The 18879-nt window shown below is 50.9% G+C and overlaps 1 protein-coding gene across 2 annotated transcripts in view; it reads right to left on the bottom strand.

The window, feature by feature from the left end:
- The window catches only part of LOC147255351 (arf-GAP with coiled-coil, ANK repeat and PH domain-containing protein 3-like), a 61237-nt gene extending 42358 nt beyond the window's left edge, over positions 1 to 18879 (bottom strand). The window contains exon 1 of one of the 2 annotated variants that reach the window (XM_086213015.1): positions 18705 to 18879. In XM_086213015.1, coding sequence (XP_086069141.1) covers positions 18705 to 18751 — 47 coding nt within the window. In that variant the 5' untranslated portion in view covers positions 18752 to 18879. The remainder of the gene's footprint in view (positions 1 to 18704) is intronic. The other variant, XM_086213014.1, reaches the window with a different exon arrangement.

Below are 18879 nucleotides of genomic sequence, written 5' to 3'. Positions count from 1 at the left end.
CAGTAAAAATGGACCCAGCAGCAACATTCCAGTCCTTCAGTTCAAAGTTTGGCCGACTTGCTTCAGGAGCACTTCAGCAGTGTCCACCTTCATTTCTGAGTCCATCCAGGGATGTGAACCAGCAACCTCTGACCCTAGCCTGCCTCTCTGACCTCTGACCCCATTCTCCTCCATTTCCCGTCCTTCTGCTCAGTTAAACTGGTCACAATAAAACGACCCTCTAAAAAGTGGAGGCTGTCACACATTCTGATCTTGACTGGATCCAAGTCTCCACACTGTTCAGAAATATTCGCACTATTTTGACTGATGTTATGATTTTTGAAATCACAAAATTAGACGGGAAGAAAGACTGCACCTCCTGTGAGTTGACAGTTGCAGTCGGCCGTGCTGAGAATGAAATTCGACTCCTTCTGTCTCCTAACTTGAACTTGTGGTGCTGCCCTTATATGTGATTCACTCGTACCGTCAACAACGTGACAAAAACTAACCTTGACTATAGAATCCACACAAATCAAGCAGCCAGTAAACGTCAGGCAGCCAAACCGAGAAAATGTCAAAGATGAAGCGTTTTTAATCCGGTAACTGAGAACACACTGCAGCTGCACATGTGACATTCACACGAGGGGGGGGGGGGGGCTAAAACTGCAACATGCCCCTTTAGGAAAGGAAACATTTTGTTCAAAGTACAAACAGAACTTCAACTTAATCATACATTCTCCCCGCTGTTAGAAATCCAACTCTATCAGGCCGGTAGTTTCTTCTTGGACCTTGAACTACACGTGTGCATATTTTCAGACCCTCCCCTGGCGGAGACATGAGCCCTGGCACCGCGTCCACCAGCGGTTCACAGGCAGGAGAGCAGCCAGGCCGTCTCTGAGCAGGGATAACATTCCCGTTTAATCTGAGCAGATGAATCCCATCTTCTAAATATGCACCAAAAAAGAGAACAGGGAGACATTCTTCAGCAGAAACATTCAAACCAAACAAAACAGCCACGCTGAAGCTCCCGCCAGGGTTGAGATGTTGGAGGGAAACGTCCAAGGATGAAAATACGGTTTCCATTTAAACTCCTTTCACAATGTAGAGAGAAGCCTTGGAGACTGATGAGACTGACAGCTCAGCTGCTCGTTTGATGCCGGCCTGTAGCACGTTAGCTTACGAGACCCAGCTAGCAAGGTTCTGTCAATCGGCGGCAGCGGGACTCGACTCCTCATTTAATGACGAGAGGTTCAAAAGAGGGCCAGTGAAGAGCAGGTCAGCGTGACGCTTGTGCTGCACTCATTCATGACTGCGCAGTTGTTGCACCTGCACTCTCAGGGTCAGAGGTCAGGCACACGCAACCTGACCTCTTCTATCTCAGCAAGTCAACAACTGAAACCACCTGAAATTAGAAAAATGATCCCAAACTCAGGGAAACATGCCTGACACGGTCTGTGTAGGGTTAGCTTTAGCATCATGATCCATGATAATGGAAAGAAAGTTGCCCCAAAATATAAAGTAACCCCAGCCTGCCCCCCCATCTGATTACACTCCAGAGAGACACACACACACACACACACACACGCACACACACACACATCACCTGCCAAAAGAAAAACCTCCCGTTTGCTTCACGGCCACCGTTAATGTGTCAGAGCGAGAGGAGCTGCTGCTGAGCCGCCGCCCCAACAGCTGAGCAGGAATTTCCCGATTATTTTTAAAATCCTTTTCAAATTAAAAGCCCTAATGGATCCTCTAAGATGCTGCTGAAGGTTCCATGACAAACACATCTGCGTGATGCGGAATAAAGTAATTAAAAGCGTGCAGAACAATCACCCGATGATGAAAGTCTCTTTCAACAACATATGCAAACAGACAATCAGCTGCGTTCTTCTCACTGAAGTCATAAAATCATGAAAATGTTTCCAAATGTAACTCATGTGGCTTTGACATTTCCATGGCAGATAAATGACACAACATCTGGGCTGCTTAATTTAGCACCGCACGGATAGATTTATGAGTACACGACCCGAGGGTTAAAAAAAAAGAAGCGGCGTGGAACCACGTGTCTGAGCGCCACAACGATACATTCTCATGCAGATAATGCGGGCAAAGTTGCCGTAATGCTACATGGGTACACGAACGGTGACGGCCACGGCTCAGACGCCCTCTCACACCACTGGGACCCGATCGCTCGCTGGGCCTCGCTGCTCTGGAACGTTCGCCAAGCATCCAAGTTTTCTCATTATTATTGAAGACAAACCCCCAAACCGGGTCTGCAGCGGGAACCAGGAATCGATAGGTGACGACTCTCAGCACTTCACAGCGTGGTGAAGAGAAGTGGATCATTTCATCCATGATGAACATCGCATCACAGGCTCTTCATTCTACGAGTTCTGTGGGAAAATCAGTGGATTCATAGTTTGGTCCTACAAGTAACGACACATTCAGTTTGAGAACATTTGGAAAGAGCCACCCAGTCAAAGTAGTCAGCCTGAGTCAAGTTAGCAAAGGGCTAACAGGAAGTCCTGCTACTGTTCAGGGACAAACGACTCGTCTCGTGATAGGAATGTGAGCTTTTTGGTGCGTTTACATTTGGAAAGTCTTCGACTGAACTGAAGCCACGAAGCAACTTGATCTAGACGCCGCTAGCGGTGACACATGAGAGCGATGCCACCCAGTTGCGCTGCGTCACCCCGCGTGAACCGATGGCAGGAAGTCATCTGGTTTTTGGTTCTGTCTCAGTTACTGTTACTCGTTTATCTCATCTGAATGTGGGCGACTGACCCTCTACAGCTCTGCTTGGGACTGCTAGCTGGCTGGCTGGCTACATGACATGTGTCGACTGTCTCAGCTGTAGGAACATCGGCAGAACCCACACAGAGGCGTGGCCACAGGCTGGCGTGTTCAGCCCCGACACTCAGTCCAGTTCGGTTTCGTCCCTCAGTAGTTTCCAGGACCGCGTTCCTGCTCGAGGGCCTCAGTGCTTTGTGGTTGGAGCTGTATTAGTTAATAATACATCTGCCGTCTGTACTGGGAGATTATAGAGATCAGCTGATGATGCTGGGCTCGGGCAGGAGAGGAGGCCTGGCTATAATAAGATAATAGACTCTGAAAGCAGGAAAAGTCGAGTCCTGTTGAGACAGATTTCTATAAATGCAACCCTCAATTAGGCAGTCCAGCATTGCAGCGGCTGAACTTCCTCCTGACAGCTCCATTCTTGGAAGTTGAAGTGGAATGCAGCTGGACAGACAATGAGGTGGGAGCGCAGCCAGCAGGTCCTGTGTGACCCGGAGTTGTTGTGGGTCGACGATGAGGTCATTCTGGAAATCCCATAAACAACAACTCCCACTCTGATAGCAGCGACAAGGAGCAAGACGCCGGCTCGCACGGCGTTAATGAATAAAACATCGATGAAAACCTCTGGTGCAGTTTAACAGCGGCTGAGGAGAGAGTGACGCCACAGCCTGTAACCAGACTTCCCCGGGAAATAACAGCATCTCGATGGTTTCAGCCGCCTGCTTGACTTCTCAGTGACTGCAGAGCTTGAAGTGAACCGACTACTAACTGTCGGAAACATCGGTTCGGCTGCATCGTCCAGTATCATCCACATCTTCTCTGTCCAGGGGCTCAGTGAGTCCCGCACAAAAACATGAAATCAAACAGGAGATAAAGCGCCTGGGAATGAAAGGCGACGAGCAGACGAGGAGTTAGAAACTGTAAACGGACATTTTGGAGAGTTTAGCGTTTGTCAGACGTTTCCATTCGCTTCCAGCTTATGATGTTGAGCTGACATTCTTCAGTCTTCACCAGGATGTCCCTGTCAGACGGCACTGATGCGAGCGTCAGTGCAGGACAGTTCATTTATTCTTTATAAACGTCTGTAACTGAGGGGGAAAATGCCACTAAAAACACTTCCTCACGGCAGAAGCAAGCTTCTTCACCCAGACGCTAACAATGACCAGCACAAACTACTGATGCTACATTACAGCCTCACGAGGAGCAGTGCAGTGGTGCCTGGCGCTCCCCCTCTAGTTTGTTGGTGGCCGCTGCTCTCGCGCCTCTTCTGGTCAGTCGAGGCACCTGAAGAAGGATCCTAAATAAATAAAACTTTCCAAACGGAAGCTCAAATTAAAAATCACTGCATGGTTGTCAAATTTGGAACCCCTCTGATATCTCAGTTATCAGCTATTTGACACTCCAGCTGGGTGCAGCTCCACCCCCTACCCCACCCCCACACCCCCAGCACAACACCACAGCGCTTCCTGTCCACCGTCACCAGTGGTATCCACCACTGCGTTTATGATTATATAGGGTCTGGGAGGATGTGTGCGGCATCCCGGGAGGACTGTGAGAGTGGGTGTGTGGAGCCGAGGACGGGTCAGGATATGAGAGGACCCGGCTGGCGCTGCAGGTTTATATTAACCCGGGGTGGTCCCAGATCACGGAGCAGAAACATCACATGTAGATATTCAGCAGGAAAAGAAGGAAAACACACAGTGAAGTCGGATGAGGCCTGACGTCTGTGAGAACTGGCCTGGACAATGTTCCACTGAAGGGAGGAAGACTAAAGAGCCTGCAGTTGCGGCTCGCAGGACGGACACAGGCAGGAGCACCGGCCTCCCCTACGGCGCAACGCTCTGACATTTGGGTGAAAATGCTGGAATCCTTTGGTAAAAGGGTGTCACGTACACAGGCGAGAGTTGTCCCGCGGTGGTGGGGCTGAGCTGGGAGTCTTCGCGGCATTTTTGTGGGCTAAACATGCAGCTTGGCTTGCACTAGAAAGACATACCAGACGTGTGAAGCATTCAGCTCTTTCCTGTCTGAAAGCTGGAGCGATGAACGAGCGAGGAACAACAGTGCAAACAACAGGCAGCTTTCATTTGAATTATGCTGCTGAACCACCACACACACACACACACACACACACACACACACACACGCCCTGAACAGCCTCCAAACATGAAAACATCAACTTGAAAGTTGAACAGTGGATCCAAAAATTGAACAATAAGCTGCTTTTTGGAGAAGTTTGACAAACAGAAGGTTTGGATCAGCCTCTGGAGCCGGTGCATGTTCGTGTTACCGCCACACACACACACACACACACACACACACACACACACACCACTCCCTACCACCCATTGTAGGTCCTAGTGTGAGTGTCAGTTCAGCAGAATGACAGACGGTCAAAGACAACAGCAGTCTGTCCCTTCCCAGTAGGTTTCCTCCAGGTGTTTCCTCTGGGCTGAAGTCAGCAGCCCCCCCCCCACACACACACACACACACACCCCCACTCTCTGACGTCAGCCTCCAGCTCGCCTCCACGACCCTCGAACTCTTCCCCATCAATCCACAAGTAATGATGTGTCAACACTAGATCCTGCCACTGGCCGCAAGGATGCAGAACAAGAGGCGAGGGAGCAGGAAACAAGCATTGCAGTTTTGTTAGCAGTGGTACTGCACCCAAAACGGTATTTCACCTTCCAAGTACTCACTAACAGGAGTATTCAGTTCACTAAGACGTTTTTCCCTCCCCCATCACTTCTTTGTGACACTAGAATGCAGGAAGAGCCAGCCATGTACATTTAGCGTGAGGCTAATGGAGACCGATAGCTAACAGCAGCTAAACTGTCCAAAAACGTCCGTTCACAAACCCTCCAGGTCATCTGGTAGAATCCAGGTCTCCTTAATCCAGCTGGATGATCAGTGACCCACTACCACTTTGACTAGAGATTAAGTCAAACTACAACACTCCCTCTTTAGCGCCACCATGCACAAGTGAGACCAGCTCGCACATTCAGAACCAGGCCACTCGCGCTTGTCCGAAGTGTTACAGTTCGTGTGAATGATCACACAGCGGATGATACCGTGGTGACCTGGAGGGTTTAGCTGTTGTTAGCCATCAGTCGCTATGAGCTTCAAGCTAAGTATACGTGGCTGGCTCTTTCTGCATTCTGGGGGTATATCTTTGTAATCTCAGGACACCAATTTCGGACTATTTGAAAGTCAAATACCTACAGGTGAAGTAACTGGATCTGGGAGCTGTTTACGTTTGTGGTACTGCATGACCGCTCACAAGGAAACAACCGCTCTTCCTGATTCGACAGCTCGAGGGCTGAAACATGGAGCAGGAACCGACTCTCCGGAGGGCCGACGGTCTTCTGAGAACGCAGAGAAACGGTTTGTAGGGAGAGAGAGGACTTCAATCACTGCTCTCTTCCCCAAACCACAGCCTCCAGCGAACGCCACAGCAAACGCCAACAACAGCGAGGAAAGAACCAGAAGCCCGGGACTGGAGGCAGGTGTCAGTGAGATGAGGTCACAGCACCACTCATCCCGTGGTGACGACGGAGCAGGACGGCGACCACAACAACAGCAGGTGATGTCGATTCTATCCTGTCACGCGTGTGAACATCAACTCGTCTCAGGTGTGCAGGTGATACAAACACACAGAAGAGTACAGCACCGTGAACACTCACTGAATATTCAACAAATGCTGAACACTCCAACGGTGACGTACCTGCCACATGATGAGGGTACAAAACGATTCATGTAAGAGAACTAGAATGAATCTCAGAGGCGTATCCCTCCGCCAGCCGGCCTTCAGCCTGCCAGGTGGTCAGACTGAAGACTCTTGGTTTTAAATGTCTGTCAGGATACTTCAGCGACCCAGTCGACGTGAATAAAACAAAACCCACAACAGATTGTCGCTTCCTCCACTGTTTCGATAGCGTGCCATCGCTGCATCGCAGGCTCCGCCCACCAACTGATGATGCGCATTCTAAAGGGGCAAAAAGTGGGCAAAGCCCTTCATGATTGAGTGAAATGAATTAATACAGGTTCTGCTGATCAGCGCCATATATTTTTCTCCTCTAATTTAAAACAGGGACCACGTTTTCTATAAATCGAAGGAACCAATAAATCAGGAGAGCAGCAGAAGTCACTTAACAGTTACAGACGTTCAGGGCGTTTCAGGGGATTTATCTCGTGACTCAGGGTTGGGTGTTACAACAGGGGAGTCACTCTCAAGCGCACACACACACACACACACACACACACACACACACACACACACACACACACACAGCATCTCTCCAGGGTTTTGCCCTTTGCTCTGAACTGGTTTTTAGTATTTGAGCAGACTGACGCATTTCCTGACCCGTCCCTAGACCCGGTTCTGGCCCAACCCCGACCAGAAGTCTGCCCCCGCATGCAGAGGAAAGCAGGGAGGATGGAAAACGGGAAGAGAAGGGGAGAATATGAGGCAGAGAGGGATGGAACAAATCAGAACCAGATGCGTGTACACGTGTGATTCAGCATTTGGGAGAGCGAGCCCAGAGCCCGAGGAGCCGACGGCGTCCATTTATCCTCTTCACACTCTCAGCCTTCATATTTGTCTTTCATTCTCCTGGGCGATGACAACAGGTTGGAATTCCCACCTCCATCACAACCTTTACACCGTTTCCTGACCTCATGCAGCATGAGCTGATGTTGACACACCTGGAAACGACCCCACCCCCCCACCACCACACACACACACTCTCAAGTCCTCGTAGCCTGGACATCAGGGGGACTTGAACTGTTCGTCAGCTCAGCTGCAGCTGGTTTTATCCCACCAGTGTGTAGCGGTGAACAACTTCAAGTCTGCTGACCAATGATGCAGAGCCAGAAAACAGATCTGAAGAAAGCAAATCCGCTCCAACGGCGTTAGAGAGCTCAGATGGACCACGAGACAGCGGAGACGCAGCCGTTAAGTGCTGAGGAAACTGGACATTTTCCAATTAGTGTTGCGTGTGGAGCGTCAGATTCCATCCAGGCTGATCTCACCGCAGCGATAATGAGAAAACCTGATACCGATTAATCTGATTTTGAAAAACCTGAAGCTCGAACCTCTGTGAAACGATTCTGGGTTGTGCACTGGTGAGACAGCAAGCGTTTTCAAAGAGCCAGGCTCTCCAGGCCGTCAACGTGACGTGAAAACAACATTAAAATGAGTGATCAGAGCGGCGAGGAGGAGGAGGAGGAGGAGGAGGAGAGGGCTGGACGGCTGTCCTGTCGTGACGCGCCGGCCTTTCCTGCATCTGACAGCTCTACTTTACAGTGGGGGTGATCCAGCAGGAGCATTAGTCAGAGTCCATATTCACTGAGGAGTGGAGTCCTCCTCATGGCAGCGCTCCAGCGAGTCACGTTGCAGCGGCAGCAGCACATCAGCTCCCTCCGCGTGGGGTTACGTGGGGTTGCACAGATGGTACCGAGGATCCAGCAGGGATCCCAGAGACCTGCTGGATCCAAGACTCGCACACCAAGCCGGCTGAGATGTTCAGGGACTCACGATTGGCACCATGGCCATCTTGTTTTTTGGAGTAGGAAGTGACCATATTTGGAGCCGACCGCAGCCATGAAGGCGGAATATTTCCCCACACCGTTCCAGGACGGGTGCGACAGAAAAACTACACCGTCATCGATTCTGCTGATGAGAGCGATTCTTCTGTCACCCACTGGTGGAGTCCTGATTGACTCTCGGTTTTATGAGCTGATGAGGACGCGTCCGCCAGCCAGAGTTCATTCTAACTTGTGTGTCCTCTTCTCTTTTTGTCATGGACCTTTTCCTGTTTCATGCTGGTCACAGTCACAAAAGATCAACAAGGCAGCAGCGGCATCATGCTGGCTTCCTCCACTGATTTCACACAGTTGATGTTTCTAGTGGCGAGGAAGCAGATTTGAGCAACGCCGCTGCTCTGGCTTCGCTGAAGCTACGTCCACATCTTTGATACTGTCTACGGCTCATCGTCATGTTTCTAGATGTTCCGGGCGCTGCCATCCTGGGGCCAAACACACGATGGGGCCAACGTTTGGGCAAAGTGGAAGCGTTCATTTTCGTTGTTAAGAAGTTCCTCCTCCACGCAGCCGGAGACATCTGATATGCACAGCCATGCAGAATTGAGATCAGATGTTCGGTCTCCATTACCATAATCCAATCTGCTAACGAAAACAAATGAGCTGTGAGCGATTTCGCTCACCCACACTGTGAAGTAAGACCAAAGGCTCGGATTATCGGTGTTCAAAATCTGCTCAGTGTGTCCCAGTGTGTGTGTGTGTTGCCTTGAATTACTCATCGGCGGTTTCATTCACCACGAGCCGCGACAGGAATACTGATGTTAATTTACTCCAACACATCCATCATCTTGGGCTCGGGATGTTGCCATAGTGCTGATTCAACGTCTGCAGCGCCGCGCATGCAACCAGTGGCAACACCGGATGGCTGCTGTAAAAGAGAGAGAGGAACCGAGCGGCGCAGCAGCCTATCAGATGTGGGGGTATTAGTAAACAGCTCACATCCGTGGGCTCCGGCTGAGGGAGGCGGGCACGGCGAGCAGGTCCAGGTCTTTGTGGCCTCTCAGGATGTCCGACAGAAGCAGATTAGCAGAGCGTTGAGAGTACGGCGCCCTCCCTTTCAGGGTTCCTTTGTGCAGGAGATGTCTTGCTATTCACTCCAGTGAAATGAGAGCGACAGCAGGGGCTCATGGGGCGGGTCCACACAAAAGACCCAGCGATGACATCATCGCTACATCACAAAGCATTTCACTGGGGATTAATCTCCATTTACTCTAACAGCCAATTCACTTCCCTGTGTAAAATAATTAAAACTATTTTACAGAAATAACGAACAAAGCAGACCTTTATTACTCCGCTTCAGATGTTTATTTATGAGTAGCCAGACCTCCAGAGGTCGAAGTATTAATACTGCACCTGACTTGTGATGCAAGAACTCCCTGCTTGTACCTTAATAATCAACAACTGCTGCATCAGTGGAAGTGAGGAGCAGCGGCCAAAGTCTGGGGTCCCAGATGACAGTTGAGATGAAAGTCAGAGCCAAGAGATCAAAGTCAGAAAACAGAGCTCAAACTAAGAGCCCAGAGATCAAAGGCGGAGATCAAGGAGGATTTGTGACGACACACAACCCTCCGCGGGCGCTACGCTAGACGGGAAATAATAATAATCCCATTTATGTGCTGCGGTGCCTGCTGACCCACGTCCCCCTCACAAGGCTACGTTCTACGTAGAATTTTCCCTCCTGAATTAGCGTGAAAGCGTTCTGTCACGTTGCCGCTGCATATTTGCAGTGTCTTTTTGCCAGTTAGGGTTCTTGTTTAATTTAAAAAGAAGGAAAATCATCTCATCCCAACGAAGGAGCATTTATTCCTCGACTCTAGATTGGTAGCTCCGTGAAGGAAAGAGAGGATTTGCCCCTGTGATGATGTCAAGCAGAAGTATGAAGTTTCAGGAAATACCCCAGTCAAATACAAATACCGTGTTCTGAAATGCAACTTGAGTAAAAACAGTTTTAAAGATTTAAATTGAAGCAACACCTGGACCTGTAAAGCTGACTGAAATGACTTGCATGAATAATCTTGGCGTGGCAGCAACAAGTCATGATGAATTACAGACGCCAGCCAACTGAGGAAGTTCCCAAGAAAAGCATCCTGAAGTCTCCAGTCCGCTCAGACGCATTGAGCGCGTTGAGTCAGGAGAAGTGCAGGTAGATTAATCTCCTAGCAGGCCGAGAGCCGGCGCCGTGGGAAGCATGCGAAGAGCTGGAGGGGAAGAAACCAGATTCCCTCACAAAATGAACTGGAGGGACTTGAAGCTCCCACAGCAACAATATTTATTGCTCAACTGCTTCATTTGGACGAGAAAACGCTATTGGACGGCGCACACGCGTCGATCCCAGCAGGGAGAACCTGAACCCAGTGACACTTCGCTTCATGATTGGGATTCATTTCTCTCAAGCAGGAGAAACTACTGATGATTCTGAGTCCACAACTGCAAACGCAGCTGCACTCCTTCTCTCCTGAGATCCAGCAGGACTTTCATATCTGCTGCCTTCTGCTGAGAAGACGTATTTCTTCAAACACTCTGATAATCCGTGTGCAGCGCCGACCCTCCACTGCTGCCCTGCACACTCTGGCGCCTGGAGAGCTTCGGCTGGCAGAAGCTTCATCTGGTCGGAGGAGATGAGCGCGTCTGCAGCTAATGGTGCTGCGCCGCCTCAGCAGGAGGGCGACGACGCCGGGATGAAGAAATCCCGCTGCCCTGGGCATCATTAGACATGTTTGCAGTCCCTCACATCGCCATGACAGCAGCGGTGAGGTAGGCGCTCAGGTGTGACACCTCGCTGTCCAGGGATTGAGCGCAGGAATGTGGGCTAATTCCTGCTTAAGTCACAAAGCTGCCAATTTGAATCCCGTCACATTCGTTACCTTGAGTTGTTAGCGCCGCAGCACAAGGCTCGCCGACGCTGCTAACAAGATGGAGAAGAAGCCTGCAGGCCAGCGCCACTGAGCTCCGGCACTCATTAACTCAAGTACACAACGGACAACTCAAACAGCAGTACGATGTCACACAGGAGGGAGAGGGGAGGGAGAGGGGAGGGAGAGAGGAGGGTAGGGCCCAGCGACCACGGTCGGGTCAAATGGGACAGCAGCTTGGACACGGAACCATTGAAGACATGCTGAGACATCACCTCATCATTCTACTGTAGGAGAAAAAACACTCAAAGCTGATCGTCATCATTGTGGGCGGAGCTAAGGATGCAGCGGCGGTGCCCCAGCAACATAAAATGGGGGGGAACCCCATTCCATCAATCAAATTCTATATAAAACCTAGAATCACAACTCTGAATTCACCTCAAGGGGCTTTACGATCAGCTCACGCCGCTACATCTTCGAACCGCCGTCACGGTTCCGAGAACCAAGTTCAAGTCAGTCAGCTGTTCATGTATCAGCCTCATGAATCACCTGTTGTTGAGCCACCTTACTGCTAGCGGGCAGTGCTGCTAGTCAGCTAGCTAGTGTTTGCTGCAGCAGGGAGCAGAGAGCAGCTGACGTCAGCCAGTTTCCCTCCACGCGCATTTCATGATTCTGTGCCGTCACACCCAGATGCAACCGCATCCGAACCCCGGAGAGTTGCAGCTCTACTGTCACCGGCCTCCACGTCTGATGGTGTGAGCTGGTGATGGTGTGTTTATGTGAGCTGCAGCTGTATGAGGAGAACGCCGCCCCCTACCCCCCCTCTAGGGGGATCCCCGCTACATCACACTCAGCTGAACAGAAGCGGCACTGACACACATTCAAGCTGGGAGGAGGTCAGTCTGAACTGGAGCAGAAGCAACAAGGCCACGTCGTGGAAATCCCTCCCAGCTCCTAGCAGCTGGAGATCCAGATCCTCCATCCACAACCCCCGAGAAGGTCCGTCACAGCCAGGAGGCGCAATGAGGACAAGCCTGGCACAACGGAGCTGGGAGGACACTGAGCAGGGACAGACAGCTGAGGTCAGAGGTCACTGGTATCTCATCTCATCCCTCTAAAACCTTCATCCCCACAGGGAAGCAAATGTCTGAACATAAAATCAAGGAGGCAACAGGAGGCTGGACTCAACATCACCATCACCATCACCACCATCATCATCATCACCATCACCACCATAATCACCATCATCATCATCACCACCACCATCATCATCATCATCATCATGTTCATCACCATCATCATCATCATAATCACCATCATCATCATCACCACCACCACCATCATCATCATCACCACCATCATCATCATCATCATGTTCATCACCATCATCATCATCATAATCACCATCATCATCATCACCACCATCACCATCATCATCATCATGTTCATCACCATCATCATCATCATAATCACCATCATCATCATCACCACCACCACCATCATCATCATCACCACCATCATCTTCATCACAAACATCATCACCATCATCATCACCATCATCATCATCATCACCACCATCATCATCATCATCACCACCATCATCATCATCACCATCACCACCACCATCATCACCATCATCATCATCACCATCATCACCATCATCATCATCACCATCATCACCATCATCACCACCATCATCATCACCACCATCATCATCATCATCATCACCATCATCATCACCATCATCATCACCATCATCATCATGTTCATCACCACCACCATCATCATCACCATCTTCATCATCACCATCACCATCATCATCTTCATCACCATCATCACCATCACCATCATCATCATCATCACCATCATCATCACCATCATCATCATGTTCATCACCACCACCATCATCATCACCATCTTCATCATCACCATCATCACCATCATCTTCATCACCATCATCACCACCATCATCACCATCTTCATCATCTTCATCACCATCACCATCATCACCATCACCATCTTCATCACCATCACCACCATCATCTTCATCACCATCATCACCATCATCATCATCATCATCACCATCATCACCATCTTCATCATCTTCATCACCATCATCACCATCATCATCATCACCATCATCATCATCACCATCATCACCATCTTCATCACCATCACCATCACCATCATCTTCATCACCATCATCACCATCTTCATCACCATCATCATCTTCATCACCATCATCACCATCTTCATCACCATCATCATCTTCATCTTCATCACCGTCATCATCATCGTGCATAACTCGTGCGGGAGTTTGTGAGCGAGAGAGAACAAGGTGGTACTATGAAGAGCTTTGAGCGCCATTAAAGTACTGAATGCAGTCCAGTCACCATGGTGACTGTTAGGGTTCAGAGGGACGCTGGCTGATGAGTCCTGGTCAAACTCTGATTCCCTCTGACACGTCTTTGCTCAAGGAAAAGTCATCAATGATGATTCAGGGCCTCTGTTCACCCCAGGTGGAGCTGATCCACGTGTGTTGGCTGAACAGTCAAACTCTACTCATGTACTTGGTTTCCCAGCCAATTACTTTGTGAAGGGACAACATCCGACCCCACATACTCCGCATTCCTCCCCCCTCCTCACCCCCCCCCCCGTCATCTGACTTCGTGTCACGAATCCATTCATCCATCCTGCTGTTCTCTCACACAAGCAGCGAGCGCCACAGGTCATGGCTGCAGGAGCCCCTCAGCATGCAGGCGACCTCGTCTCGCCTCTCCACCCAGCTGTTCACATGGGGGGGGGGGGGTCCATTGATGACCCCACCCCCCACCAGCGGAAGCAAGAATTTGTTGGACAATGGTCATATTCTACTGGAGGAGAGTTCGGAGGCGAGAACAAACCAGCGAGGACCCAGGAAACCCGCCAAAGGGCAAAATGGATGTTAACCACAAACTGTCCAGTGAGCTCAGTAGGAAGATTAATATCATATAATAAAAATTAAATATCATATAATTGAAAATGTGGGCTGCACGGTGGAGCAGTGGTCCTCCCTGTGGCCCCCCAGCAAGAAGGTTGTGGGTGGAGCCCCGGCTGCAGCACGGGGTCTTTCTGGGTGAGTCTCCATGTTCTCCCTGTTCCTGCTGGGTTCTCTCTGGTACTCCAGCTTCCTCCACAGTCCAAAGACATCAAGAGGGACCAGGTTAATCCAGACTCTAAATTGACCGTAGGCGTGGCTGGGAGAGCCAATGGTTGTCTGTCTCTATGTGTTGGCCCTGCCATGGACTGGTGACCTGTCCAGGGTGAACCCCACCTCTCGCCCGTTGACGCTGGGATAGGCTCCCCCCGCGACCCTTAATGTAGGAATAAGCGGAAGACAATGGATGGATAATTGAAAATCTTAATTTCATCTGATACAACGTTCTCTGTAGAAGCTGTTAGAGCTGAAGCTCGTCTGACGGTGAATCCTGGCGTCTCATGGGAGAGGTTTCTGGATTTAGCCTTTTTAGGATCAGTTGCTGGTGTTTGGCAAAGATTTTCAGCAGCTGAACGGCAGCTTGGAGTCCTGCCGCCATTTTATCTCCATTATTTCATTCAGTTTTGACGCCATGAAACAAGAAAGTCACATGACAAGATTCTTTAATTTCATACATTAAAAGATTTCTAGTTAACACGAGTGACAGTGAGGATGAAAAACTTCCAAGACTTTCTAAGAACTGATTGTGTGTGTGTGTGTGTGTGTGTGTGTGTGTGCGCTCACACACACACGTCAGTGCTGGTAGAAAACATCACGTGTTGCCTCTGTTGTGTCGGAGCAAACACAAACACACCAACTCCAGAACACAACAATTTGTCAAACACACACGGAGGACATCAGGGGCTGCACGTGCGCACAGACACACTCACATGTGCACGCTCATTCATACACACACACACACACACACAGGCTGAGGTGGACGTTGGTTCTTCGTCACCTCTGACCACCAAACTGTTTCCAGTTCTTCCTCGAGTCCCACTGACGTTTGAGTCACTTCCCGATCTTCAGCTCCTGCTGACCAGCATCAGGTCACATGACAAACGCTGAGCTATAAAAACTAGCCAGTCACTTCTGAGCTGCTGATGTTGCGCAGGAGTACTTTGCAGTACACAGCAGTATTCACCTGCTCCAACTGGCAGACCTTTACCACCAACCACATGAGACCAGCAGGTGACCAAAACAGGCGGTGCACCATGAGGGCCATGAAGGCCTGACACCCGCAGGAGCTGCACCAGAGAAACACCGTCACGGCACAGCCTCCATGCTGTAGCAACACCGTCACGGGCTCCATGCGGTAGCAACACCGTCACGGGCTCCGTGCGGTAGCAACACCGTCACGGGCTCCGTGCAGTAGCAACACCGTCACAGCCTCCATGCGTTAGAAACACCGTCATAGCCTCCGTGCTGTCGCAACACCGTCATAGCCTCCGTGCGGTAGCAACACCGTCTCGGCCTCCGTGCCGCCACTGGTGCTTTAGTGACGTCATGTGTCACTTGTGTCTGGTGTGTTTGTGATGCTGAGGGAACCTGGTGTCCCGATGCTGGCTGGTCACCGTCATCAGCCGGCTCGCGCAGGGACCAGAGTGATGGAAGCAGGTGGAGGAACCTGTAACACGTCAGGCATGACGGTGTAGGAACCAGCAGCAGCGCATGAGTCAGAGAAATCCTTCCGCTGACACCACGAGTTCGCCTCCGTCGGCCGTCCACCTCCTCAGTCATTACATAACTCAGCCGCGAGCTTCACAAAGGAGCCATTTGAAGGCTCACAAACCATGTTGGAGGCTCCGGCGGCCGCCAGGACGCACCGATCCTCCAGCAGCAGAGACGAGGCCGCTGCTCAGCCGTCTCTCACCCACTGAAACCCTGCTCAGGTTCACGAGACACAGGAATCCAATTTTTTAGTTTGATTAAAAAAATTTTTTTTTAAAAAAGATCTTAATTTCAAACACCAGCAATCATTCAGGAACCAGTTCTGAAATCATGGTTCTGATGAAGGCAGCGGTTCCTTAGAGCGGCACCTCTGTCTCTCTGCCGCGCGCTCGCTAACGTTACACACCGAGCGAGGAGTTCTCTTTGACCAGGACCCTTTGACTCCAGGACGCCTTCTTCCATCTACGTAACATCGCTAAGATCAGACACATCCTGGCTCAAGAAGATGCAGAAAAACTAGTCCCTGCTTTTGTCACTTCCAGGCTGGATCACTGCACCTCCCTCCTACCAGGCTGGACTAATAAGTCCCTAAAGACTCTCCAGCTGGTCCAGAACACTGCTGCCCGTGTTGTCTAGAACTGGTAGCAGAGACCAGGTCTCTCCTGGACTGCTTCTCTGCATGGCTCCCTGTCAGATTCAGAACAGAATTTAAAATTCTTCTTCTACCATCAAAGTCCTCAACAATCAGGCTCCTTCATCCCTGACAGAGCTCCTAGTCCCCTTTGATCCAGCTAGAACCCTTCACTCCCAGGATGCAGGGTTCCTGCCGGTTCCTGGAGTTCTAACAGTAGAATGGAGCCAGAACCTTCAGCTATCAGGCTCCCCTCCTGTGGAACCGTCTCCCAGTTTCAGTCCAGGACCCAGACCCCCTCTCTAGGTTTAAGAGCAGACTTAAGACCTCCTTGTTGATCAGGCTTATAGTCAGGACTGCTTAGGCTGGCCCTTAGATCTGCTGCTCTAGGCTCAGACTGCTGGGATCTCCCATGATGCACTGGGCTTCTCTCTCCTCCTCCTGTCCTCAGATGTGTTCCTAACTCCTCTTCTTCTCCTCTCATCCCAGATCCTGGTGCTGCTGGAGGAGGCTCCAGACCTGAAGAGGCTCCAGCTGCCACCCGTAGCTCCACCTGCTCACGTCCCCGTCTGTCCATCAGTCTCTCCTCCTTTCTCTCTCTCTTTATCTCTGTCCCTCTCTTTCCTTCTGTCTCTCTATCTTCCTCCATTCTCTGTCTTTGTCTCTGTCCATCAGTCTCTCCTCCTTTCTCTCTCTCTTTATCTCTGTCCCTCTCTCTCCTTCTGTCTTCCTCCATTCTCTGTCTTTGTCTCTGTCCATCAGTCTCTCCTCCTGTCTCTCTCTCTTTATCTCTGTCCCTCTCTTTCCTTCTGTCTCTCTGTCCTCCTCCATTCTCTGTCTTTGTCTCTGTCCTGCTCTCCTGCTCTCTCTCCGTCCCCACTGATCCTGGATCTGCTCCACCTTCCTGCTGGTAAAGGAAGGTTCTGGTGGCTGCTGTTGCAGGATGTGCTGCTGATGGAGAATTGTTGGGTGGAGGTTCATTGAAGGAGGGAGGTGCTGGACCTGCTCTACTTGGACAGAGTCAGGACAGAACTTTGGTTGGGGTTTGGCGCCACACTAATAAAACTGACCTGACTTGACCAAGCTGCCACTCCTTCAAGGGTACTTGTACTACTCCACTACTGCAGTATCACACTCTTGATACAGAGCCAGCAGTCCAGTGCCAGAACCTCCACTCAGACACGCCAGAGAGTTCAACTCCGAAGACAGAGGAGCCAAACTCCAATGAAACGCTAGCTGACGGCGTTAACGTGGGTATTCGATCTCGTATTGATCGCTCTGAAACTGAACCAAGGCAGATTTGTTCGATCAATTATTGCAAGGTTATTGGCAGCATCCATCAATGGCATCATAACTGACGCTGTTATCGCTCCACTGTTTCCCTGCTGGGATTCATTTGATAACCCTTTGAAGTTCTGAAACTTTTCTCCCTGATATTGACCTCTTGACCCCTCTGATGACCCCTTGAGGGGGCCCTAACCCCCACCCTGCCCCGAACCCCCCAGCCACCTAACCAACATCTCCCACCAGTGAAATGCTGCTGACACCCAGCAGCACCAGTGTGGGTAACTCAGTCCTGATGTCACCACGGAGTTACCAAAAACTTCTACTTGCAGTGTTGCGTCTTTGGCGCACCCCCACACCCCCCCCCCCCACACACACACACAAACCCACACCCCCCCCACACACACACACCCACCCACACCCACACCACCCGCGAAGGGGCTCCTGACTCCTGCTCGTGTTTCTCTGGGTGCAGAGAATTCCTGCTTTATTTGTGTAACCTTTGGTGGGCAACAGTCGGAGGGGCGGGGCCTTCAGCGTTCGTGTCAATATTGGAACGCGTCCTGAGTGACGTCACAGAAACACTAGTTTCAAGTCTCAGATATAGCCGCCAAACGCAGAAGGGGGGGGGGGGGTAACTTTGATCCCGTTCCCCTCACGTGAGAACTCCCACGGGCGCGTCTCATCTTCCTCGCGCCTCCCGGAGGTTGAGGGGTGGTCTTGACTACCGTCCTCGACCGCGAGCCGCCTCGAGGTTCAGGATCCAACAACGTCGCAGTTCCGTCGCGCGGGATTACACGACCGCCGAAGATGGAGACCCGCACGGACACAGCGGTCACGCAGCCTTACACGCAGCCGCACCGGGTCTTACCTGAACCGGGGCGAGTCCTTGACACATTCTTCAAAATCCACCGTCATCGTGGCTGCGCTGCTTCCGAGCTCAGAACGCGGGGTTCATCTCCTGCAGGGGCGTCACGGATCCGGCGGCTGCTGCTCCTGCGGCGACTCACGCGCTCTGATCAGCTCGCAGCCGCGGCACGCAGTAC

Source organism: Aulostomus chinensis, chromosome 9 (genome assembly GCF_037954235.1).
Source record: "Aulostomus chinensis isolate RoL2024-O1b breed Wild chromosome 9, RoL_Achi_v1.0, whole genome shotgun sequence".
Taxonomy (NCBI): Eukaryota; Metazoa; Chordata; class Actinopteri; order Syngnathiformes; family Aulostomidae; genus Aulostomus; species Aulostomus chinensis.
This window is presented reverse-complemented; position numbering and strand designations above follow the sequence as displayed.